This window comes from Oryctolagus cuniculus, chromosome 21, assembly GCF_051225735.1.
Source record: "Oryctolagus cuniculus isolate XC-2025 breed Fujian yellow rabbit chromosome 21, ASM5122573v1, whole genome shotgun sequence".
Classification (NCBI taxonomy): domain Eukaryota; kingdom Metazoa; phylum Chordata; class Mammalia; order Lagomorpha; family Leporidae; genus Oryctolagus; species Oryctolagus cuniculus.
This window is the reverse complement of record NC_142887.1, coordinates 22,359,689-22,385,246: the sequence shown is the minus strand read 5'-3', so window position 1 is coordinate 22,385,246 and position 25,558 is coordinate 22,359,689. Positions and strand designations below refer to the sequence as shown.

The following is a 25,558-nucleotide window of genomic DNA, read 5'->3' as shown; positions in this document are numbered from 1 at the left end:
CAAGGCGCGGCCTGAGCCCCCGGCATGGATGGGTGCGCCCGTGGGGGTCTCGCTGGGCATCCCCGGAACACATGGGAAGCCTCCGCCGCCCCCTCGGGAGGACACCTCCGCACAGGGGGGCGGAGGCTCCCGCGGGAGGCCGTCCCAGGGCGAGCGGACCCGGTGTCCCCGAAGCCACGCCCCCCGCCCGCGGTGCTCACCGACACCACGCCCTTCTCCAGCATCCGGCCGGGCGTGTCGTGCAGGTCGGCGAACTGCACCGCCACCTGGTGGTAGATGGGCAGCAGCAGCTCCTCGCGAGCCCGGAGCCGGCTCTCCAGGTCCTGGCGCTCCTTCTCCGAGAGCGGTGCCGACCCTGCGGCGGGGCGGACGCGTGAGACCGCGCTCTCCCTCGGCTGTCACTCGGCGACGCACACGCAGCGGGCAGCCCAAACCCGCCCGCGGCCGTCAGATCTCGGGTTCTGGGCTCCCGGCCCCGCCTGGCCCAGCCGCGGCCGTGGCAGGGGGGTGCAGCAGCAGATGGAACACCTCCCTGTCTCCTCCCCTCTCGGCCACTCTGCCTTCCAATCAAAAACCGAATATATTCGAGAGGCAGAGCTAGCAGAGTGAGCTGGCATCTGCGGCTTCCTTCCCCAGACGCCCCCAACAGCTGGGGGCAGGAAACTCAACCCAGGTGCCCCACGTGGGGCAGGAACCCAACGACTCCACCGCGGCCCCCCAGCTCCGCACGAACAGGAAGCTGGAATCAGGCGCCAGAGCTGGGGTCAGCCCCAGGCGCTCGGGTGACGGGCGCAGGCACCCTCACCCCTGGGCGGGCGACATGCCGGCTCCAGACACTGGATCTGCCTGAGACACCTCCCGCCAAGGCACGGGCGCTGTGGCGCAGCGGGTTAAGCCACCTGCCTGCACCACCGGCGGCACCCCGTAGGTATGGGTTCAAGTCCCCGCTGCTCCACTTCCAACCCAGCTTCCCTAATACATCGGGGAAAGTGCTTGGCCCCTGCAGGCCACATGGGAGACCCAGATGGGGCTCCTGGCTCCAGCTGTTGCAGCTATTAGGGAAGTGAACCAGTAGATGGAGATATTTCTCTCTCTCTCTTTCTCGCTGTCGCTCCCTCTCCAACTCTACCTTTTGAATAAAAAATACAAATCTTCAAAAAATAAAAGTTTACAAAAAGGAAACTCCTCCCCCTCCCAAAATTTACATAAACAATGTCACCCCCTCCCCAGACTGGGAAAACAGGAGACGCTACCTCTGAACTCACCCTCGGAGATCAGTGCCCCCCCCCCACGCCAGACCAGACTCGCTATGGAGAAGCTTGGGAGTGCGGGTCCAGCGTGAGCGTCCACGGGGAGAACCATCTGGACACGAGGAGCAAGCAAAGGTGTCCCCCAGACCAAAGTGGCGGGAAGCCTCGGGCCTCACTGCACATGCGCCCAGGTCCGGCCGTGCCAGCCGCAGAGCCAGCCATCACAGGCGCGGCCTCGCTGCTCTGAAAATCCAGGAGCCGAGCCCTGACCGCACACGGACCTTCCGCGCGTGGCCTCCATGCAGAACGCGGTCGGAACACAGGCGCACCTGCCTGGGTGCGGGAGCCGTGAACGGGATACACTTAACTGTGATTGTGCGCTCAACCAGGGTCCCGGCTCCAGGACCGCTGCGTGTACCCAGACTTCCCCATCCAAGGACACAATCTTGACCTTCAGGAGACTTCTGGCCCCAGGCATTTGTGAAAGGGGACATCTAACCTCTGTGTGTGCACACACACACACACACACGTATATACATACACCTCAAAGCGGCTGATTTGAAATGGGGTGATCGCCCAGTGATGGTGGCTGGGTTCGGGACGTCTTCATCTGTTGTTTTCTTTTACATGTATGTTATTCCCCACAACTAGCGCCGCGCCCTGGGGAGCTGCCCGGGCCCATGGGCGGCTTCTTACCCAGCTGCTCCACCAGCTTCCTGTAAACCGGGTCCATCCTCCTCATCGCCTTCGTCAGATCTTTCTTCCGGAATTTAATCTCCACCGTGCCTTCGGGCTCCAGCACCCCACCCCTGCAGAAAGAGAGGGGTGGGTGAGGCCACCCAGCCAGCGGGTGACAGCTGGTGGGTGCTGAGGGGGCTGGGACACCTTGGGGGCCGGGCTCAGCTGCTGCGCTCACGGGCCGTGACCCGGGACCCGGGCTCAGCTGCTGCGCTCACGGGCTGTGACCCGGGACCCGGGCTCAGCTGCTGCGCTCACGGGCCGTGACCTGGGACCCGGGCTCAGCTGCTGCGCTCACGGGCTGTGACCCGGGACCCGGGCTCAGCTGCTGCGCTCACGGGCTGTGACTTGGGATGCAGGCTCAGCTCCCGTGCTCACGGGCTGTGTGTCCCTGGGCAGGCTGCTGCCCCTCTCTGGGCCTCTGTGTGGGTATCTACAGAGGGAGGGGCTGAACCCACTTTTTCAAACAATGCTATAAGCGGCAGGGGTTCACGCCTTCCCCACTGCAGCCGAGTCTCCTCCTCCGACCTTGCCAGACCTTGCCCGTGTAGGCTCTCAGGCAGCTGGGACACCGTCTCTGGTCTCCTCTGAGCTCAGGAAGGCACAAGGGGGGCTCAGCTCCCTCCCATTCCCAGCCTCCTCGGCCTCTCCCCAACCTCTTCCTCCTCTGACGGCTCGGACCCTCTGAGAAAAGACGACAGGCAGCTCTGAGCTTCCTGGGGGCCAGGGTGAGAAAGGCTGATGACCCCCCTGGGTGCTGCTGAGTCCCTCGAGCCTTCCTGGAGGACAGACTTCGGCGGCCCCCCAGGCCTGGGCGCCAGGAGAGCAGGAAGGGCTTGGCGGGCTGCCACCCTCTCTCGATGCCTAACTTAGGGCCTGGCATGTGGTAGGCGCTCATCAGATCCTCGCTGACTGCATGGGGGATGAACAGAGGGGCGGCACGCCTGTGGCTCGGGCTGACTTTGCATCCGGCACAGCAGGCCACAGAGTTGCCCCCTCGGAGGCACCCACATGCTCTCCATCAGAGCTCCTGGGGCCAATCCTGTTACAGCAGGTCTCTATGAAGACTGATACTCACTCACGCCACTGTCCACTCAGTCATTTGTTCGGCCACTATTTGCTGACTGCCTCCCAAGACCCAGGCACTGTGCTGGGCTCTGGGTCATCAAACTGAATAAAACAGCTCCCACAGGAAATCACAGCTCTGGGAGAAACTCAGAGATACTGAGAGACAGGACTGAGCCAAAGGATTGAGCCAATTTCCCTTTTCACCCAGGCTGCCAGGAAGCTCGGGTGCGTTTGGCTTCCCTTTGTATTTCTTGGTTGCAAACTTCCCTGGGGAGAAGATGGGTCTGAGTTACGAAAACAGAGACAACAACTTGTGCACCACCTCCTGGCTCCAGCCACTAACAGCGGAAAAGACCCAACCACGCGCTGGCCTAGTTTGGGACTGGTCAAGCGGGAGGTCCTGGGGCCGTGAGAAACTCACTCCACGGTGCTCAGCCCTCGGCCCACGGGTGCAGGGCTCCGGGCGGGGAGTGAGCAGGCTGAGCCAGCCTGAGGGCCACACACGCACCTGCTGTCCTTGTCCGCATACATTTCTATGCACAGGGGGTTGATGGTGGAGTCCACGACCACCCAGGAGCCACCGCGGAGCTCGGCGTAGGGCGGGATATAGATGAGGACGGGCTGCTTGTACTGCCGGAGGCCGTCCACGATGTAGGCCCCGAACTTCAGCACCTGGTCGTACATGTCTGCAGGGCACAGAGCTGCTGGGGAGGTGGCCGTGGCCCCCGCGCCGCCCGCCAGGGAGGTGGCCGTGGGCCCCTGTGCCGCCCGCCCGCCCACCTGCCCACAGAGCCACAGCCCCATCGTCCACAGGGTCCTGAGGAGCCAGGAGCTGGTCCAGGCTGACTGTGCCCTACGTGGTGGGGACACAGGCGCAGGGAGCGACTACCGGCCCTGAGGTCCAGCTCAGGTCGGGCGATCTTCTGTCCCTCCCCCCAACACGCCCATGGGCGGCTCTGCCCTGACCGCCCACCAGGCCACGCCCCCTCCACTGTCACACGTGGTGACCGCAGAGCAGCCAGCAGCCCAGCACTGAACCCTGCTTTCGCTTTCTGCGGGTTCAGACGCCTGCAGTCAGCGGTGGGTCGAAGAATATGAAATAGAAAATTCCAGAAGCAAGCAAGACAGGAGTTTCAAGTGGCACACCCCTCTCGGGGCGTCATAAAGTCCCTGGGGTGTGAGCCTGCCTGGCCCGGGTACCCACGCCGCACACACCATGCTGTATACAGCAGGCGCTCAGCAGCCCTCCTGGTTATGTGGTCCCGAGCCGCAGCTGTAGGCCCCCAGGACGAGGGCCGTGACTGTCAGCCATCAACACAGCAGTGCCGGCGGGGCTCCGGTCAGTGCACCAGATCCTGCCCCCCCCCCCCGGGGCTGGTTCTGCTCCCACCCCCCTTCACAAAGCAGGGAAACTGAGGCTCAGAGCAGCGCTGAGCCTGCCTCCCACGCCAGCCCCGAGAGCCACCATCTCGGCAAACGTGCTCCACACCTTAAACACCTGAGCACGGCCACGCGGTCCCTCCGGCCCCCCGCTGCCCCGAGGAGGGGACCGTGTCACCCGGCCACTTCCCGTGCTGCCACTCACAGCGCAGCTCGGGGGAGTGACACCTTGCCTCCAGCCCCCAGCTCCTCATCTCTGGAACGGGCTGATGGGAACCCCCCCCCACCGTCTCCTGTCTCGGGATTCCTGCCAGGTTGCAGCCCAGGTGACCCTGGGGCTCACACAGGACCCGGAGGCGTGGCCTCACCTTTCATGCCCCCCGAGAAACCCCTCCAGTTGGCAAAGAGCATCAGCGGCAGCCTCTCCCGGTTGAAGTCCTTGATGGCCTGGGCCGTCTTGTAGGCGGAGTCGGGGAACCACACCTGGCCCGCCTGCTGGACCACCTACGGCAGAGGGGCCCGGATGAGGCGCCTGCAGGCCACGGGGCGCCAGCGCCACCAGAGCGGCGCCCAGAGCCCGGGCAGGGCCACGCCAGCCCAGCATCTGGGGCGGGGGTGGGGGCATCCTTGGGATCTTCATCACCCCCTGAGGATGTGGGGAGGCGGTGTGGGACACGATGCAGCCCCCGGAGGGAGGGCCCAAGACACAGGCGCCCTGCCCCCAGGGCCACCGTCTGCGAGGTCTCAAAGCCAGGAAGGCGGCGCGCACTCCTGCTGGGAGCAGCCCCTCACCTTGGCCTCGGAATCCAGGTTGGCGGGGTCCGCGGGGATAGCCACCTCCACAGTCCGCGTCTCCACGGCGATCACGCCCACGGGGATGCCCCCCAGCCTGCAAGGCGAGCACGGTGAGCTGAGCACCAGGCAGCAGCACCCCGAGAGGACCCCGGGGTCGGTGGGGCCCACCCAGCCCCAGTGTGGGTGTTAAAACACCCACACCCAGCCCCAGTGTGGGTGTTTTAATCCAGGGGTGGGCTTCATCAGAGGGCCTAGAAGTTCCAAAGCGGACAGTCACAAGCTGGGAGACCTATGAGCTGCCAGCAGAGTGCCTAGGTTAGCGTGACCTTCTAGAACCTTCTGTGATAAAGGTCATGTTCTCTGCGGGCACCATCCAACATGGCAGGTGTGAGCTGCTTATGGCCCCTGGGCCGCGGAAGTGGTGAGGAACCAAACAGGACATCGTCTGTCACCATAATTCACTGGAACTTCAGCCTGGATCACCACACGGGGCCAGCAGCCAGCACCCCGGCCAGCGCGAGCCCAGACACCAAGTCACTTTTCTTTTTTTTTTTTTTTTTGACAGGCAGAGTGGACAGTGAGAGAGAGAGACAGAGAGAAAGGTCTTCCTTTGCCGTTGGTTCACCCTCCAATGGCTGCCGCGGCCGGCGTGCTGCGGCCGGCGCTGATCCGATAGCAGGAGCCAGGAGCCAGGTGCTTTTCCTGGTCTCCCATGGGGTGCAGGGCCCAAGCACCTGGGCCATCCTCCACTGCACTCCCTGGCCATAGCAGAGAGCTGGCCTGGAAGAGGGACAACCGGGACAGAATCCGGCGCCCCGACTGGGACTAGAACCTGGTGTGCCGGCGCCGCTAGGCGGAGGATTAGACTAGTGAGCCGCGGCGCCGGCCAACACCAAGTCACTTTTTACAAACAGACAGCCTGGGGCGCCAAGTTTCTTTCTTTAAAAAATAGTTTAAAACTTCTTTGAAAGAGAGAGAGAGAGATCCCATCTGCTGGGTCAGTACCCTAACGCCCCAAACAGCCAGGGCTGGGGCCGAGCCAGGAGCCAGGACGTCCATCCGGGTCTCCCCTGTGAGGGGCAGGAACTCAGCACGTGAGCCAGCACCTGCTTCTTCACGGGCGTGTTAGCAGGAAGCTGGACTGGAAGTGGAACAGCTGGGACTCGAGCCAGCTCTCCCATATGGGATTCAGGGTCCCAAGCAGTGGCTTAAACTGCTGTACCCTAACAGCCACCCCCAGGGGTTCTGGTTTTTTAAGTGTTTAAAACAGGGAGAAGCAACACTGTACCAGCCTAACACTTGCTGCCCAGAATCCCTGCCCACACACACTGCCCAGGAGGAAGGGGACAGCAGTACCAGCAGCTACCACCTGTGGCGCACTTGGGACATTTTAAGCGCCACACATACAAGGGGACTTCAAAAAGTGCATGGGAAGCAAAATTCAAGGAGATATTAATTTTGGTGCAAAAGAAATTGAAAGCCAGCCTAACATGGGTCTTCAAAAAAGTTAATGGAAGTTGCACATTGTGAAAAAAGCAGCATGGATTTCAAGGTTTTTGAACTGATATAATCTTTTTTTTTTTTTCTTAGCTTATTTGAGAGGCAGAGGTGGAAAGAGAGAGACCGCGAGTTCCTAACTGCTGGTTCACTGTCCAGGTGCCCACAATGGCCAGGGCTGGGCTGGGGCTGAAGCCAGGAGCTAGGAACACAACCAGACCCCCGCCATGGGAAACGTGGGCCCAGGTAGCGAAGCCAGAGCCGCCAACCCCCAGGTCAGCCTTGGCAGGAAGCCGGGGTCGCGGGAGCAGCTGGGACTCCAGCCATCGGTAGACATGGACATCTTAACCGCCAGGATCAGCGCCTGTCCCTAAACTTCCCTCCGACCTCACTCTCCCCCAAACTTTTAAAAGTGTGTTCTCCTTTCTCATCTTCACAGGAAGCCTCTGGGTCGATGACTATGAGCGGGGACGTGTGGCTCGGACACGGCGGCACCGGGAATCCGGGGGGCAGCCCGCGAGGACACAGCTGGGGCTGTCTGCAAAGCCGAGGGCCACAGCCCTGCAGAGCGGGCAGCTCAGCTCCGAAAGCATCCCAGCATCTCGGCCTCCCACTGCGACAGTGCGCACCAGGGGCTCCCGCCCACGGCCCTCCTTGAAGGGGTTCCCAGAGTTGAGTGTCTGTGGTGGGCACCCAGGGCTGCCTTTTCACAGCCCTTGAGAGTAGTGGATGGACACCAGGGACAAGAGGCCCAGCCCCAGCAAGAGGCTAGCTGGTTGAGATGCCTCTATCATGTACTGCTTTCCCAGATGCGTCGGCTAGGAGCTGGACCGGAAGTGGAGCAGCCGGGACTCAAACTGGCGCCCACATGGGGTGCTGGCGTCCCAGGCGGCAGCTGCACCTGCTGCGCCACGGCACTGGCCCCAGCCGACATGCCTTCCAGGGCACGAATCCAGACATCATGAAGAGGTTCACCATCCCCAAACTGGCTGCTTGTTCCAAAAAGCCCTGGGGCTGTGTGGAAAAGGCCCCTGGTGGCCCAGCCCAGCACTGGGGTCCCGAGGCCTGGAGAAGCCAGGCCGGTGCCCTGGTCCCGCCCGCGGCGTTACCTGGCTCGTCCCGTCACCACGGTCTGGGCCCAGGGTGCCATGATTTCCTTGAAGCTGCCCTGGTCGAAGAAGCCGCTCTGCCAGGCCCCCTTGACAGCTGTGGGCAGCAAAGCAGAAGGCCGGGTTGGTGAGGACGCCTGGGGTCCGCGGGACCCGCCCGGCCGTGGACGGGCAGCCCAGCTGCCGCCTCACAGCCCCCACCCCGCCCGGGGCCCTGGAAAGCCACAGACCCCAACCTCGCGCCAAAGAAAAAAAACAAACCCAAACCCAAAGCAGGGCTGCCCAAAATGCACCAAGGCAGGGGCTCGGTGCAGACGGAACAGCCGACAGCCACCCACCGCCCGCCAGCACTGCAAACGCCCCAGCGCTGCCCGCACTCCGCCTCCTCTCGCCTGGGGACAGACAGGAGCCTGCCAGGAGGTGGGACTTCAGGGAGGGGAGGGGTGGGAAAGGGAGAAGTGGAGGTGGGGGGGGAGGGGAGGCAGAGGGGAGGAGCCTTCTTTTTTTTTTATTTTATTTTATTTTTTTGACAGGCAGAGTGGACAGTGAGAGAGAGAGACAGAGAGAAAGGTCTTCCTTTGCTGTTGGTTCACCCTCCAATGGCTGCCGCGGCAGGCGCGCCGATCCGATGGCAGGAGCCAGGTGCTTCTTCCTGGTCTCCCATGGGGTGCAGGGCCCAAGCACTTGGGCCATCCTCCACTGCACTCCCTGGCCACAGCAGAGAGCTGGCCTGGAAGAGGGGCAACCGGGACAGAATCCGGCGCCCCGACCGGGACTAGAACCTGGTGTGCCGGCGCCGCTAGGCGGAGGATTAGCCTAGTGAGCCGCGGTGCCGGCCTTTTTTTTTTTTTTTTTTTTTTTTGACAGGCAGACTTAGTGGGAGAGAGAGACAGAGAGAAAGGTCTTCCTTCTGTTGGTTCACCCCACAAATGGCCGCTACGGCTGGCGCGCTGAGCCGATCTGAAGCCAGGAGCCAGGTGCTTCTCCTGGTCTCCCGTGCAGGTGCAGGGCCCAAGCACTTGGGCCATCCTCCACTGCCTTCCTGGTCCACAGCAGAGAGCTGGACTGGAAGAGGAGCAACCGGGACAGAACCGGCACCCCAGCTGAGTCTAGAACCCGGGGTGCCGGCACTGCAGGCAGAGGATTAGCCTAGTGAGCTGTGGCGCCGGCCAAGCCTTCTCTTTAAAACGCTGACGTCTCAGCTCAGGATTTCCCACCTAGGAGACCACGCGGCAGCGCAGAGAGGGAGGTCATGACGCCGCCTGCACCTCGCCTCCAACTGTCAGCTCCAGAACCCAGAGCTGCTCCCGCTCCTTCCTGGCAGTGAGAAATCGGGGTAAAATCTCCTCCCCCTGCCCTGGCTCCCGGGTGTGCCCCTCCCTCTGTCCCAGGCCGCAGAATGGAACACGAGACCCAGGTTCCAGGCAGAGCGCTCCGGGACTTACTCGGGTGAGGCCTCCCCGCGAGCATCCACCGGGGGTCGTAGGGCGCTCTGGATGGGAAGAACTCAACTTCTCTGTCAATGGGGTCGCTGGGTATGACGATGGGGACCGGGCTGCGATTATCCTAGAAGAGAGTCAGGCTCCAACTGTGTGCCCGGCGCCTGTCATCTGGTGTGTGTGTGTGTGTGTTCTACTCTGGCTACGACTATGCCTGGGTGGGCAGCAATAGCCCCTCACTATGGCTTCTGGAGCCACTGTTCTGGTTGGAGAGTGAGTCAGGCATCGCCCCTGCCACGGGTGACCTGAGGCCCCATCTACAGATTCCTGAGGGCACCCCAGAGCTCAGAGGGAACAGATGGCCCTAGGCATGAAAGAAAGGCAGGAAAGGGTCCCTGCTGCGGCACAGGTGCTGTTATCACCCCATTTCACAGGTCAGGAGACTGAGGCTTAAAACAAGACCGTCCCAGGGTCCCACTGACATGAAGCAGCCAGCAATCAAGTCAAGTCCAGCCAGCCTGGAAAGCCCGAGGGTTCTCTACTGTCCAGCGTTGTCGCTTTTCTTGACAGACAGGGAGACAGACAGACAGAGAGAGGGGTTCCCGTCTCCAAATGCTGGCAACAACCAGGCTGGGCCAGAGCCAGAGCCAGGAATCAAACCCAGGAATTCAGATGTGGGCCACAGGCATCGTGACCACCGGGCTCTCACCGCTCCCTTTACCCCTTTCTAAAGAGTCAGCAGACACACCCTGGGCGCGGCAGGAGTGCCACCCAGACAGCACGGGACAGCAGGTGCAGGGCGGGGCGCCAGGCAGGGAAGGAGGAGGGGCTAGGAGAATGGAGCTCCAGCCGCCCCCACAGTGCCCCCGGCTCCCCACCACCCAGGAGGTGACAGGGACACAGCACAGGAGCTTGATGACATAGCCCCCCCCAGATACACACACACACACACACACACACACATATACACACATGCACAGATACACATACACACACATGCACACACACACGCGCGCATACACACACATGCACACACACATACACATACACGCATACACACATGCACACACACATACACACACACACACATGCACACACACATGCGCACGCATACACACATGCACACACACATACACACACATGCACACACACATACACGCATACACACATGCACACACACATACACACACACATGCACACACACACACACAGCCGGCTCCGGCTGCAGGGCCGCGCTGCACCTTTGGCACGTAGGACAGCCACTCCAGGATGGTGTACACCCCCTCGAAGTCGTCCGGCACGGTGATGTGCGAAACGCCGTTGTAGTGCATGATCTGCACCCCACCCAGCTGGTTGTTGGACGTGTAGACCTCTCTCCCCAGCACCTGCGTGGACGCGACGCGGTTAGCAACACCCTGCGCGGCCCAGGGTCTCCATGGAGCGGCTCATCCGCGATCCTGGCTGCGACTTGGGAATCACCCGACTCCTTTCAAAACCCTGCTGCCCGGGCTGTACCCGCGCGATGACAGCAGCACCCTTGGGCTTGGAGAGGGCGCCACTTTGTGTCCTGTTGATTTCCAGGGAATTCCAATCCGCAGCCCCACTCCATCGCCAGTGGCCGCCGCCCACAACTAGGCCATCTCAGCTGCAAAACCCTGCCCGGCCGGGCTCCTGGGTCTGAGGTCTGGGGTGGGGCCGGGCACTGCTGAGGCTGGCGGTACCAGAGCCAGGCTCGGGGACCCTCGGTGGAAGCCGAGCCGATCTGCAGCGCAAGGACTCAAACCGGTGTCTACCCGGGACGCCGGTGCCACAGACAGCCGCTCTACCTGCTACGCCACAGCACCGGCCCCTCAGTCAGTTTTTTTAGGGGGTGGGGGACTGGCACAATGGTTAAGACGCCACACGGAACACCCACAGCCCGCATCAGAGAGCCTGGGTTCCCGGCCCGGCTCCACTTCCAATTCCAGTTTCTGTGGGTGCTCAGCCCAGGGGCAGCCGCTGACGGCTTGAATACTTGGGTTCCTGCCACCCACATGGGCGACCTGGACTGAATTCTGGGCTCCTGGCTGTGGTCGGCATTTGGCGGAGTGAACAGGCAGATGGACGATCTCTCTCTCTCTCTCTCTCTCTCTCTCTGCCTTGCATATGAACAAAAAAAAACTTTCCAAAATACTAACTTTTAAAAACATAATACAGGGAGCGGGGCTCACCGGAAGAGTCTGACGTTCACTCTACTTAGGCTCCCAGGGCCCGGTCTGCAGCAGTAGACAGCAGCTCTCCCAGCAGCAGCAATGTAACTGCTTTCCCACGGAGAGGAGAGTGGGAACTTGAAATGACCCTCACCGGGCTGGTGCTGGGGCCTAGCGGGTAAAGCCTCAGCCTGTGATGCTGCATCCCATATGGGCGCCGGTTCAAGTCCCGGCTGCTCCTCTTCCCATCCAGCTCCCTGCTAATGCGCCTGGGAAAGCAGTGGAAGATGGCCCCAGTGCTTGGACCCCTGCACCCCCGGGGGAGACCCAGGGGAAGCTCCTGGCTCCTGGCTTTGGGCTGCCTCAGCGCCGACCCCTGCCCCGCAGATGCACGCCCCGTCACCTTGTTGAGAGCGCTGGCTCCTGTGAGGATGATGTGGGAATTTTCCACCTGGATCACGCGCTGGCCCAGCCTCACCAGGTACGCCCCGATGCCCAGGGCCCGGCAGGTCACCTGTGGAGGAGACACCACCCCTTCTGAGTCCCAGGGGTGGCGTGCCTCATCGCCCCCTGGTGGCCATAAATGGAAGTTCCGGCTTCGCCCGGGTTCCACCTGACTGAGCCCCAAATGGCAGAAGCAAAAGCCTGTCCCACCAGGCACTTGGAGCTTGGCTTCCTATCCGGAGAGAACCCTGCCAGCTAAGAAAAGCACGGGAAAAGTGAACAGATGGTGAAGGCTCGGGGTCTTAGGAGGCCTGGGTGCATTTCTACTGAACTTGGCCATTCCAGAGCCATCGCACAACCCAAACGTGCGGGAGAGCCCGGCAGATAAAAATGATGGAAGCCAGGGACGGCCTGCATGGAGCTAACAGGACCGCACCCATGGCAAGCTCCTGGTTCCAATCCTGCTCCGCGGGGGAGGTGGGAGGACCAGAACACAGGCATTCCCTGCGCCATTGTGGACTGTCTGGTGAGCCCTGGGTCCCTGCACAATGGAATGAAAAGGCTCCTACATTCTGATGCAAAAAAGAAACCTCAAGTCCGTGCCCTATGAGGGGTCATCCTTGGGCTTGGAGCGGCACCAGTGTGTGGACACCGCCCACGACTAGGCCATCTCAGCAGCAAAACCCTGCCCGGCGCTCCTGGGTCTGAGGCCTGGGGTGGGGCGGAGCACATTTCTAAGGAGAGCCGGGCACTGCCGAGGCTGGCGGTTCCAGGCTTGGGACCCTCGGTGGAACCCGAGCCGACCTGCAGCACAGGGACTCAAACTGGTGCCCACACGGGATGATGGCGTATTCACACCAGAGGGAAATGGACCATGAAGAAGGCAGGCACGGATCCAAACCATTCCTTCTGCATCAACACAGACTTAGCTATCTGTCAGTTCCATTTGTCCCATGAACCATCAGAAATGGCTTCCCGGCCTCATGGTGATGTTGGGGGAGGAGGTAGCCGCTAGCTGTTCCGGGTCCACGCGGAAGTACTTCCAAGGGCGGCTTTGAGATTCCCAGCTGGGGCAGCGGGCGGGGGTGGAGGTGACACAATGGCCACACGGTGTTCGTGGGTGCAGGCACACGGTGGGTGCCCGGGGGTCCTCGCTGGGCCACGGGGCTGGGCGGGTGGGGGCTCACCATGCTAATGGTGACGATCTCGTCGTACGCCAGGGAGGACTCCCCCGCAATCATGCCCGAGCCCCGCAGATTCTCCACGCCCAGGCCGTCCTCCTTGCCCACGATGTCCGTGATGACGTATCTGCAGGACCAGACGCCCGTCGGAGGCCGAGCCCCGCCCCTCGCGCCCACGCCAGGCTCGGGGAGGCCGGGGTCCAGGACCCTCCCCCTGGGCCCCTGCGATGCCCGCCCGCGCTCCAAGAGCCGCCCCTCGCCCCCACGCTAGCCTCAGGGAGGGCGTGAACCGGGGGTCAAAGGGAAGGCCGGGATCCAGGACCCTCCCCCTGGGCCCCTGCTATGCCTGCCCACGCAGAAGCCCCATCCCACCCGTGCTCCGAGCCCCGCCCCTCACCCCCACGCCAGGCTCAGGGAGGCCGGAGTCCAGGGCCCGCCCCCTCGGCCCCTGCGATGCCCGCCCGTGCTCCGAGCCCCGCCCCTCACCCCCACACCAGGCTCGGGGCGGGGGGGGAGGTCAAAGGGAAGGCCGGGGTCCAGGGCCCTCCCCCTCGTTCCCTGCGATGCCCGCCCGCGCTCCGAGAGCCGCCGGAGCCCTTCGCTGCAAAGGTTCTGCGAAGGCCTGCAGCAAGGTGTACATCACATGGCCCTGCGCAGTGTTCGCAAGCTCATTTCACTACAGAAATTTAATTTTTTTCCCCCCACATATCACTAATGCACATTCCAGAAACCCCCCGAGAAATCCTGATTTAGTCGGTCGCACTCAGGGAAGACCGAAGTTTCCCTGGGAACGATCGACGGTCAGTGGGGGGCCTCAGGTTCTCAGTGGACAGACCCCTGCCCCGCCCACCATGTCACTGAGGAGCCAGGAGCCCAATTCTCCCTGCAGGCTGTGCGATTTTGACAAAGGAGTGGTTCATTTCAAGGGTCCCAGCCGTGCTCGCCCCGGAGGGCACTCAAGGATCCCCTGGCGCAAACGCCACCACCCGCCTTGAAGATACTGCCCTGGGGCGGCGGCGAGAAGCCACGGCCCTGCGCACAGGTGCACAGGGAGGGGCCAGGAGCCCCAGACTTACCTGGATTCTCCTCCTTCCTCGATGTGCTTGCAGTGCACGGAGTTCAGGGAGCTGATCTTCGTGTAGTCTTGCGGGGTCAGGTACAGGTATTTGAACCCCTTGAAAATCGGAATTCAGTGAGCCCCGGGGGTCCAGCTGCTTGCACGCCCGGCCACTGCTTGTTAATGCCCGTCAGCGCGGCAGCAGATGACTGGCCTGGGCGATCTGGCATCCCATAACCAAGTGCCTGGGGATGCGCACCCTGGGAGGCAGCAGGGAAGGCTCGGGCACCTGGGCCCCCCCCACCCCCATGGGAGACCTGGATGGAGCTCCTGGCTCCTGGTGTCCCCCTGGCCCAGCCCTGGTGGGTGTGGGCGTTTGGGGAGTGAGCCGGTCAATGGAAAATCTTTCTCTCTCTCTTTGCCTTTCAAATAATTTTTAAATTTATTTATTTATTTATTTGAGAGGTAGAGTTACAGACAGAAACAGAGAGGTCTCTCATCTGCTGGTTCACTCTCCAAATGGCCTCAATGGCTGGAGCTGGGCCAATCTGAAGCCAGGAATCAGGAGCTTCTTCTGGGTCTCCCATGCAGGTGCAGGGGCCCAAGGACTTGGGCCATCTTCTACTGCTTCCTCAGGCCACAGCAGAGAGCTGGATCAGAAGAGGAGCAGCTGGGACTCGAACCAGTGCTTATATGGGATGCCAGCAGTCTTAACCTACTAGGCACAGCACCTGCCCCTCAAAGTTTTAAAAAGTTTTAAATGTCAGCACTACGTGAGTAACCCAGGCTAATAACAGCTGGACACTCACGGGCATTTTGAGCTCAGCTTTGCCCACCTGGCCCTCTCCCACCGCCGCTGCCACTCAGCCTTCCTCCATCTTTTCATTACCACTACCCTGAAGAACCTGCTCAGGTACTCGCTCCCTTCAGGCCAGCCACCCCCCCCCCCCAACCTTGATGTTAAAGTCAGACTGGTTGTGCTCTCTGCGCACGGGGTGTGTGTGTGTGCACGCACACTCATGTACTTACTGCTCCTTAGCAGAAATGCTTAGGGACACAAGTGTTTCAGATGTGGAATTTTCTCAAATTCTCCAGTTTCTGCAAATAACGAGATCTTGGGGATGGGACCAAGTCTAAACACAAATTTCACTTCTGTGGGGCCAATGCTGTGGCGTAGCAGGTTAAGCCACCGTCTCCAGCACCAGCATCCCATATGGGCGCTGGTTCAAGTCCTGGCCGCTCCACTTCCAATCCAGCTCCCTGCTCATGCACCTGGGAAAGCAGCAGAGGATGGCCCAAGTGCTTGAGCCCCTGCCACCCACATGGAGACCTGGAGGGAGCTCCGGGCTTCTGCCTGGCCCAGCCCTGGCCATTGCAGCCATCTGGGAAGTAAGCCAGCACATGGAACATTGATCAATCAATCTCTCTCTCTCTCTCTCTGCCTCTCTGGAATCTGCCTTTCAAATAAATAATAAATAAATCTTTACAAAAAAAGGGAAAACATTCAGTAGTGTTTCACGCACACCTTATGCACACAGCCTGAAGGGAATTTTACAAAGTAAGCTTCACGCGCCAGCCTTTCGCCGTGACCCCGTGGCACGGGCTCAGGCGTGGCCCTCTCCATGGGTGGCGTCACCGGGACTCACAACCATCCTGATCCTGCAGCGCTCTGCCCACCTGTAGCAGCTGAGCGTCACGCGGCCACCCCAGCCCCAGGGCGTGCGTACCTTGTGGGGGTCCTCGGGGTCCACCCAGGCCACCTGGAACATGTGTTTGATCTCCTCGGCCAGGCCGATGCGGGCCCCGCTGTTGGCCGCCAGGTAGACTTTGGGGATGCCCTCGGCCCGGGCCAGCTCGGACGCCCGCATGTACAGCAGGTCCTCCCCCTGGCCGAAGGAGCCGATGCGGAAGGTGATGTCGTTGCCGATGACGATCACGTCCCGCCCTTCCGGGTACTCCCGCGTCTTGAACCGCATCTTGAAAGCCACCATGCCCACCTGCAGGGAGAGGCGGGTGTCTCAGGGCAGCGGGCTTGTGTCTGCAGGGGGGCCTTGGAGGAAGACTGAGCCGGCCTCCGGGGGGCTGGGCTCTGCCGAGCGCCTACCTCGTTGCCGCCGGGAAGCCGGTTCATCTCCACCAGCTGGCCCTGCGGGTCCAGCACTAACTCCGTGTAGGTCAGGATGTCCTTGGGGTACTTGTCCGGGGAGCCCCACAGCTTAAAGAGGGCCTGGGGACACAGGAGGAGAGAGGAAACACGTGATGTCCTTGGTACAACTCAGTCTGGGTCTCCCAGTGGGCAGCGGGGGCCCAGGGACGGCAGTGCACCTGCTGCCTCCAGGGAGCACCTAGGCAGAAGCCGGATGGAAGTGGAGGTGGGACTTGAACCCAGGCCCTCTCAGATGGGATGCAGGGGTCCTGTGAGGACTGAACCGCTGTGCCACATGCACGCCCCTAGGATCAGCTTTCCAAATTCTACCAAAGAATACTCTGGAGTGAGCCTGAATGTACTAATTGTGTGAACTAACTTCACAATATAGAATCTTTCCATCATGCATAAGTGTGTGCCGTCTCTTCATTTATTTACGGTTTATGTATCTCCACAAAGTGGAGCATCCAGGACACAAACAGGCGCCCATCTGGGATGCCGACACCGCAGGTGGCAGCTTAATTCACCGCGCTACAGTGCAGCCCCTCTGAATCTGTTTTGATAAGACCCATTTCCCTTGGAAATTTTCCACTTCAGCTGTTTGCAAAGGTGGGGGCTGTCTACAGTACAGCTGGGGCGCCGCTGATTTGGAATCCGAAATCCAAAACACTCTGAAGCCTGACACTTTCTGAGCACCAACATGACCCTAAGAATCAGACTTGGCCGGCGCCGCGGCTCACTAGGCTAATCCTCCGTCTTGCAGCGCCAGCACACCGGGTTCTAGTCCCGGTTGGGGCACCGGATTCTGTCCCGGTTGCCCCTCTTCCAGGCCAGCTCTCTGCTGTGGCCAGGGAGTGCAGTGGAGGATGGCCCAAGTACTTGGGCCCTGCACTCTCATGGGAGACCAGGAGAAGCACCTGGCTCCTGCCATCGGATCAGCGTGGTGCGCCGGCCACAGCGCAGCCATTGGAGGGTGAACCAACAGCAAAGGAAGACCTTTCTCTCTGTCTCTCTCTCTCACTGTCCACTCTGCCTGTCAAAAAAATAAATAAATAAATAAAAAAGAATCAGACTTTGCTGGAACACTTCAGATTTCAGATTTTTGAATCAGGGATGCAAAATGGTAAAATCTATGCTCCCAAGCATTTCAGATAAAGGCTACTCAACCGGTACCCTGCTTCTTTATCAAAAAGAGAAAGAATGGATTTGCTTCTGATTCAGTTTTACTTCTTCTGCTACGACCTACGAGGGCAGAGGCAAAAGACACAGACAATGATATTCATAATGGCAGATTCATTAGGTGCCTATGGAATACCCCACATATATGTATTTATTGGGCACTTCCTGAATATTTCACACATATTCATCAGGCACCTACTGAGTTCTTTACATATATTTACTTATTTGCTTATTAGGCACCTACTGAATATATATATATATATTAGGCACCTACTGAACACTTCATATATATTTCTCCAACAGCCCTGTAGTCAGGTACCACCACTGTTCTTTTCGAGAGCAGGAAAATGAAGCCCAGAAAGGTACAGAACTTGCCCAGGGGCAGCAGGAAGCAAAAGTTCAAGGCCAGGCTGCAGTGACTCCGGTGAGTAGCTTTTCCAACTGTGCTGCATCTCCCCCAGCTGGGGCACAGGTAAGAACGGACACTTCCCGCCCAGTGGGAGGCCCTGGACCTCGGGTTCACAATTATCAGTCACCGAGCACTGGAGGGGGAGTGGAGAGACAGCCCAGCACTAGGTCAGCTGGCTTATCTCTTCTACAGGCCCGGCTCCATTGTTTAAAAAGGGGCAGAAAGCAACCACTGAACACATTCAAATGTTGCTACAACTGAAAAGCATCAATAGTGGGTGCACACATTGGCCGTGACTTTGTTTCCTTCTTCCCATCCCCCTCTGCATTTCCCACTGCCTTCAATCAGAACCACGTAAGGAAAGATTCCTTTCTGGAAGGAGGCTTGGGGCAGGTGTTGTGGCCCAGTGCACGGCGCCACCTCTTGGGACACCCGCGTCCCCTACAGGGTACCTGGGATCGAATCCCACCTCCGCTTCCCATGCAGCTTCCTGCTAACGCACACCCTGGGGGGCCGCAGGTGACAGCTCCAGTACTTGGGCCCCTGCCTCCACATCGGGGACCACGATGGAGCTCCTGGTTCCTGGATTCAGTGTGACCCAGCCCTGGCTGTTGTGGCCATCTGGAGAGTGAACCAGCAGATGGACGCGTGCGCGCTCTCTCTCTCTCTCTCTCTCACTGCCACTCTACCTTTCAAATATAAACAAACAAACAAGTAAATAAGTCAAGGCAGTAACCCCCTGCTCTTCACCCTGGTCCACCCAGCCTTAGAATGGAGCCTGGCGAGGGGCAGAGACTTAATAAAGGGGACATTTAAGAGGCGGGAAGCAAAGGCAACAGAACGCTAATTGATTGGTCACAGAACACGGATGGAGGACTCACTTTTTATCTTTCTTTCGGTCTCCTTTATTTTCTGAAATGTCTCCCTGGGACTACCTTATCTCTGGGATGGAAGTGGGTTTGCTTTGGGAAAATGGGTGCCTAACTCATTCCCAGGGTTTGCTTCTCCGTGTTCGTTAGCCTGAGTCCCAGGGAGCAGCCGAGGACCCGGGGGACGGGGGTGGAGCAGCGGGACTTGCCTGCCTGAACATTTCCGGGAAGTCGTACACGTAGGTGGTGCCCAGCGACTGGGCCTGGAACCGCTTGGCTTGCAGCAGGTCTTTGGTGACGTAGGGCGTGTTGATCAGCATCCCGTGCTGAGGCCCCTGCTTGTGGCCGAAGGAGTGGAACATGATCTGTTCCGGGAGGCAAGAAGGCGGACGGTGAGGGAGCCCGCGGACCACCTGGCCGCCCCTCCCCTGTCTCCACCCAGCCCTCGGCGGACTCGCAAAGGCAAAGCCAAGCCCTGCAGCCTCTCAAGGGAGGGTCCGGGCTGGTGTACGGCCCTGCTGTGTCTCTGCTGACAACCAGGACAGACGGCTCTGAGGGAGACGCGGAGGCTGAGCTGGAAATGACCATGACCCTCGTACCACTCACACACGCACACACATGTGCACACACATGTGCACAGTGCACACGCATGTGCACACATGCACACACAGAACAGGACGGCTCTGAGGGAGACGCGGAGGCTGAGCTGGAAATGACCACGACCCTCGTACCACTCACTCACGCACACACGTGCACACACATGTGCGCACATGCACACACAGAACAGGACGGCTCTGAGGGAGACGCGGAGGCCAAGCTGCAGAAACGACCATGACCCTCGCACCACTCACATGCGTGCACACACAGTGCACACACACACAGAGAACGGGACGGCACAGAGGAGATGCGGAGGCAGAGCTGCAGAAATGACTATAGTCATCATACCATTCACAGACACGCATGTACACACATACACACACGCACACATGTGCACACACACATATGCACACACATCCACACATGTGCACACACATATGCACACACAAACAGGACGGCACAGGGGGAGACATGGAGGCAGAGCTGCAGAAATGATCGTGATCATCTTACCATCTGCACACACACACATACAAACATGTGCACAGGCACACGTACACACACGCACACACACAAGTGCACACAAAAGCCGGTGAAATCCGAGGACGGCCTGTATTCGAGGGAACAGAACTGCACCGTGCCAATCCCCTGTTGGGAACACGCTGCTGGGGCTGCGTGAGCTACTGTCTCAGGGGAAGCTGGGAGAGGGGACACAGAACTCGCTCTCCTGATTCCGCAACTTCCTGGGTGTCATCTTCACTTCCAAATAAATACAGTGTATTTCAAAATTACTAAAATCACGTGTGTGTGTGTGTGTGTGTGTGTGAGTGTGTGAGAGAGAGAGAGGAGAGAGACTTCTAAATGTTCATGGAAAATGGAATGAAAAGTGTGAGGCGTGCGTCCGCCTCAGCAGTACAGATGCCCGCACCCCAGATCAGAGAACCTGGCTGTGGCTCCTGCCTCCAGCTTGCCCCAGTGCAGACCCCACGAGGCAGCAGTGATGGCTCCAGCAGCTGGGTCGCCGCCACCACAGGGGCGACTTGGGTTGAATTCCCCGGCTCTGCCCCAGCCCTGGCCACTGCACGCATTTGGGATGTGAACCAGCAGATGGGAGCTCTGTCTGTGTCTCTCTGAACAAACAATTTTTTAAAGCTGATTTTAGTGTAAGAGAGGGTCTTTAAAAAGTTGTAGACAAACACCTATTATGAAAAAACTCTGGGGCCAGCGCGGTGGCATGGCTGGTGAAGCCGCTGCCTGCAGTGCCGGCATCCCATACAGGTGCCTGTTCAAGACCTGGCTGCTCTGCTTCCGATCCAGCTCTCTGCCATGGCCTGGGAAAGCAGTGGAAGATGGCCCAAGTGCTTGGGCCCCTGCACCCACGTGGGAGACCTGGAGGAAGCTCCTGGCTCCTGGCTCCTGGCTCCTGGCTCCTGGCTTCGGATCGGATCAGCTCAGCTACAGCCATTGTGGTCATTTAGGAAGTGAACCAGCAGATGGAAGACCTGTCTGTCTCTCTCTCTCTCTGCCTCTGCCTCTCTTTAACTGTCTTTCAAATAAATAAATAAATCTTAAAAAAAAAAACTCTGCATGGATTTCAAAAGTTTTTTGCCCCAACAACACTTCCCTAACTTTTACTCCATCTACCATGAGTACTCTCATATACACACAAATGGCCGGCAAAAGGCCCCCTGACCCACTTCACAGAAGTGAAACAGCCGGGGACAGTACTTCCCTACACAAACCAATTTGGAGGCGGCACCACGATGAACCCGGGTACGCGGGCCTGGGACTGGACGTCACTGCGAGAAAAGGTGCCCGCCCCCGGGGTGGGGGGTGGGGCTGCTGCTTAGGTCGGAAGTGCGGATGCGGCACAATAAGGATGCAATGAGCATGCACGTGCACGTGCACGCGCGCGCGCACACACACACACACACACACACCCCACCGCGGCAGCCCCCCGCGCCCCCGCCCGGCCTCACGTTGCCAGATCTGGGCTCGGTCACTTCCTTGTAGAGGCTGATGTCCAGGTAGTAGCCGGACTCGTTGGTGATGAAGAGGCGGACCGGCAGGGCGCTGCCGCTGGTGCTCTGCCGGATGTTGATCTTGACCTCGGCTTGGAGCACGCGCAGCTTCCACAGGCGGCTGCCGTAGCGCATCACCATGGAGCGCACCGACTCCTCGATCTGCCCCAAGACACACCAGGGCCCGTGTCAGAGCCCTCTCCCCGCACACTCCCAAGACGGTGGGGCGGCGACGCGGACTGAAGGCGCAGCGTTGGCGCCGCCCGCATACCCCGCACGAGCTATCAGCCTGGAACGACCCGAGGCCCCTAGCCGAGTGGTTAGACACTGGCCAGGCGCGGTGCCCGTCTCACGACACAGCTGAAATTAACAACAACGAGTCTCAGAAGGTTCCGGGGTCTAATGGAGGCAGGCGTCTCCGGCTGCCAACGAGGCTGCAAGGTGCTGGTGTTCGCCCGCAGCTCCGCTCTCATGGGCCGGGAGGGGAGACCCCAAAGCAGCGTAGCACGAAGAGCCGGGTGAGACGCCCTGCCTCCCCGGGAGAGCCACCCCCTGCCCCGCAGGCGAGACCTTGAGGGGGTCCATGATGACGGTGGGCACGAAGTTGAGAAAGATGTGGTTGCAGTCGGTGCGCACGCTGGTGTTGTTGAAGGCCACCTCCAGCTCGTCCATGGCCTCCAGCAGCAGCCGTTCGCCCTCGTTTTGCAGGTACTCGAAGGACGCCTCCTGCGGGGGGCGGGGCAGGGGTGGGGCTAAGGTGAGGAGCGCGGAAACACAGCCTGGGAGGGGCGCAGAAACACAGCCTGGTAGGGGCGCACAGAGGGAGTCGCAAACATTGCCCTCCTCCCACGTGCCAGGCAGGAAGGCCTAGCCCAGGCGCCCAACAGCCCCAGGTCTGGTAGCCTCTTGTGGTCGCAGCTGACCCTGGAGGGGCTGCCCCACCCCTACCCAAAGCTGGCCAGGTCCTAGGGACAGCCAACACCGTGCCTTCGGACTGTGGTCTTCAGTGCAAAGCAACCAACCCCGGGTCACCGCCAGCCACCTCCATAGCTGGCTCTCAGCCTCCAGCCCCGCACCCCAGGGACCTGCCGAAATGACTCACAGCCTCCCCTAACCGTAAACCTGCTTGCCTGGGACTTGTCCATGGCTGCCTTCGGAGACCATGGTAAATATTCCTAGCCACATTCTCCCCTGTCACCTGACCTCCCTGGGACTTCCCCCTGGCGCCCCCTTGCCCCGTTTAGGCATGGCGAGCCCCGTCCTTGGAAACCGTATATGAGAAACTATGCAATTTCAGCAACCATCATGTGTGTCCCCCATCCTCTCCCCGCCACGTACAACCCACCTCCGTCTGTCGGCTTAACCAAGCCTACACACAAGATCTATATTGGGGTCAGCGCTGTGGTGCAGTGGGTTAATGCCTTGGGCTGAAACTCCGGCATCCCATATGGGCGCCGACTCAAAACCTGGCTGTTCCACTTCCGATCCAGCTCTCTGCCATGGCCTGGGAAAGCAGTAGAAGATGGCCCAAGTCCTTGGGCCCCTGCACCCACATGGGAGACCCAGAAGAAGTTCCTGGCTCCTGGCTTTAAATCGGCCCAGCTCTGGCCATTGCGGCCATCTGGGGAGTGAACCAACAGATGGAGGACCTCTCTCTCTCTCTCTCTCTCTGCCTCTGCCTCCCTGTAACTCTGCCTTTCAGATAAATAAATAAATCTTTTAAAAAATCTATTAAAACATCTAATCTAGCTGACTGCAATGGCAAAACCGGAGATTAGCTTAATGTCCATCAAATGGGATTGAGTTTAGGGGAAAAAAAAAGCATCATGGACAATTTTTCATTAACATGGAGAAAGGTCCCCAAGTAACTGGCCAGTGAAAACCAGGCCCAGAAGTAACTGGCCAATGAAGGCCAGTGATACCTGGCGAAGGAGCTCTCTGGCCTGAGCCCTGGCATGTGGCATAGCACCTGGCACTCGAGGGTGCCAGCCCAGAATCAGGCCCACAGAGGGTCCCCACCAGGGCTGGCCCTTCTATGGCAGCATTCGGGGTCCTTCCACCTGATCCGGTTTAGCACGATTGGGGGTGGGCAGGGGGCCTGGTGGGATGCTCGCCTTTCGTTATCAGAGCGCCGGGGTTCAAGTCCTGGCTCGGGCTCCTGATTCCAGCTTCCTGCCCCCGTGCATCCCCAGAAGCAGCAGGTGATGGCTGCAGTCCTTGGGTTCCTGCCACCCATGTGGGCAACTCAGAGGCAGTTCCTGGCTCCTGGCTTCAACCCACCAGCATTTGGGGAGTAAGCCTACAGATAGGGGAGCTCTCTCTGTCTCTCCAATAAATAAAATAATTTTTTTAAAGCATTACAAAGGTTTGCAGCAGTTTGAAATTTCCACACCATAGATTTTGCTAAACATAAGAAACCATGAACAACGATTACTCATTGGCAAATGTAAGAATTTCCGCGACAAACCAGCAGTTTCCTGTCTTCTCGGACAGAGACCCTCAGGGGGACAAGAAACAGATCCCAGCACGGCCAGCTGGGACGTGACAACAGGCCACGTCACAGCCCCCGCCCCCTCCAGGCCGGGGGCCACAAGTGTGGGAAGTGGGTGCCCCAGGCACTGCTCTGAGCAGGCATCTGGGCTGCGGCCCGAGGGCCGAGCCGGGAGAGGGCCGGCTGGGGCCGGCTGGGGCCGGCTCACCTTGGTGATCAGGTCCGAGTGCCTGATGATGGCGCGGATGAAGAACCTGTGGTCTGTCACCTCCGCCCCTTCCTTGACCTTGGCGGCGCCCAGGTACAGGTGCATCTTGTGGTTGGCGCAGGGCACGGCGGTCAGGTCGAAGTTGCGCATGCGGCTGAGTTCCAGCTGGAAGGCCAGGGCCGGCTCCAGGTGGCGGTAAATGCGGTCCTCCGCGAACTGCAGGCCGGCCAGCCGGATGGAGCAGACGGACAGACAGACACAGGCACGCAGTGTGACACAGGTGCCCTCTCCTGCAGACCCCCGTACCCAGGAACGTGGCATTCACTGTATCAGCTAACTGGTGAGCAACCCGCAGGTGCAAGGGACCTGCAGTTTTGCTGAGAGCCGCTGAGAACTGGGAGACCATGTGCCGGGGCACTGTTGCCTCCTGGTCCTAGCTGAGCTCGTGGCTCGTGGCTGCAGCCTCTCCGGCTGTGGGAATCCAGTGGGATCTTGCATCTGAGCCTACCTGTCCCAGATCAGGGTCAATGAACCATGAACTCTTTCTTAAAGGGCCAGAGAGTAAATGTTTCAGGCTGATGGGCCAAATGGTTTCCACCTCAACTACTCATTCTCCACTGCACAGAGAGAGCCACATTGTACAATTCGGAATCCAATGCATGTGGCTGAGTCCCAATAAAACTTTATTTACAAAAACCAGGGGGCCAGACTAACAGTTATAGTCTGCTAAGTCCTGGGCAAGATGACCACGCGAAAAAGAGGCTGGTTTAGGGCCGTCTTCCCAGCGAGCCACCACGTACAAAACTGTCCAGGTGAGCCAGACACTCAGAGAAAGGGCAGGATTTCACAAGGTCTGTGCTCCACGTGGGAAACACAAGGCTCTCGCTAGAACCACCCTCCCAGCAGGAGCTCGGTCTACACAGACGTCACCACCTTCTGTAAGACGGGAGACCCTACGTGGGGAGCGCATTTTTCATGCAGATCAAAGACGCCTTGGGAGAGAGTCCGGGATCCCGGCTTTCGGGCTTACCTCATCTCTTGCTCTGAAAGTGAAGAACTTGGGGAATTCTTTCTGCAGAAAAAGATCCATACAAACGACAGGTAAGTCCAGCCAGACTCACGGGAATACCTGCAGAACTACTTGGTGGCTGCTCCCGGTAACCCAAGGTCACTTCCACGTGGAAAGCCTTCTCTTTTCTAATAACTGACCCCACCCCGATCTACAGACCAAACATCAAACAAACGGCACTGAGCCCAGGGGAAGCGAACAGACTCCCACAGGCGACCCGGGCACCCGACTGACCTGCTGGGCAATCAGGAATGTGATTCTTCGCAGCCCGTAATCCACAAGGATATTTTTCTGCATTGCAAACCAGACACGATGGGATATTATTTGCCAATGTAAAGGACTGGCGTGTTGCTGCTGCTAGTGCACGGGGGACCTCGCCAGCACCATGCCCAGTGGAGGCAGCCAGTCACCCAACACGGGGAGGA

General features: G+C 59.6%; 1 protein-coding gene across 7 annotated transcripts in view; it reads right to left on the bottom strand.

Annotated features, from left to right (window-relative positions):
• Positions 1-25,558, bottom strand: part of ACACB (acetyl-CoA carboxylase beta) — a 128,418-nt gene that overhangs the window by 2,138 nt on the left and 100,722 nt on the right. For 6 of the 7 annotated variants that reach the window (XM_089322887.1, XM_051835875.3, XM_051835873.3 and 3 more), the window contains 19 exons: positions 25,368-25,424; positions 25,095-25,136; positions 24,065-24,280; positions 21,936-22,091; positions 21,324-21,527; positions 18,960-19,115; positions 16,252-16,374; positions 15,875-16,144; positions 14,167-14,264; positions 13,097-13,217; positions 11,869-11,979; positions 10,518-10,661; positions 9,283-9,403; positions 7,838-7,934; positions 5,229-5,325; positions 4,805-4,940; positions 3,565-3,742; positions 1,947-2,059; positions 201-355 (listed from right to left, as the gene is read on the bottom strand). In XM_089322887.1, the coding sequence (XP_089179013.1) occupies positions 201-355; positions 1,947-2,059; positions 3,565-3,742; positions 4,805-4,940; positions 5,229-5,325; positions 7,838-7,934; positions 9,283-9,403; positions 10,518-10,661; positions 11,869-11,979; positions 13,097-13,217; positions 14,167-14,264; positions 15,875-16,144; positions 16,252-16,374; positions 18,960-19,115; positions 21,324-21,527; positions 21,936-22,091; positions 24,065-24,280; positions 25,095-25,136; positions 25,368-25,424 (2,595 nt within the window). Of the gene's footprint in view, positions 1-200; positions 356-1,946; positions 2,060-3,564; positions 3,743-4,804; positions 4,941-5,228; positions 5,326-7,837; positions 7,935-9,282; positions 9,404-10,517; positions 10,662-11,615; positions 11,735-11,868; positions 11,980-13,096; positions 13,218-14,166; positions 14,265-15,874; positions 16,145-16,251; positions 16,375-18,959; positions 19,116-21,323; positions 21,528-21,935; positions 22,092-24,064; positions 24,281-25,094; positions 25,137-25,367; positions 25,425-25,558 lie in introns of those variants that run through there. The other variant, XM_089322888.1, reaches the window with a different exon arrangement.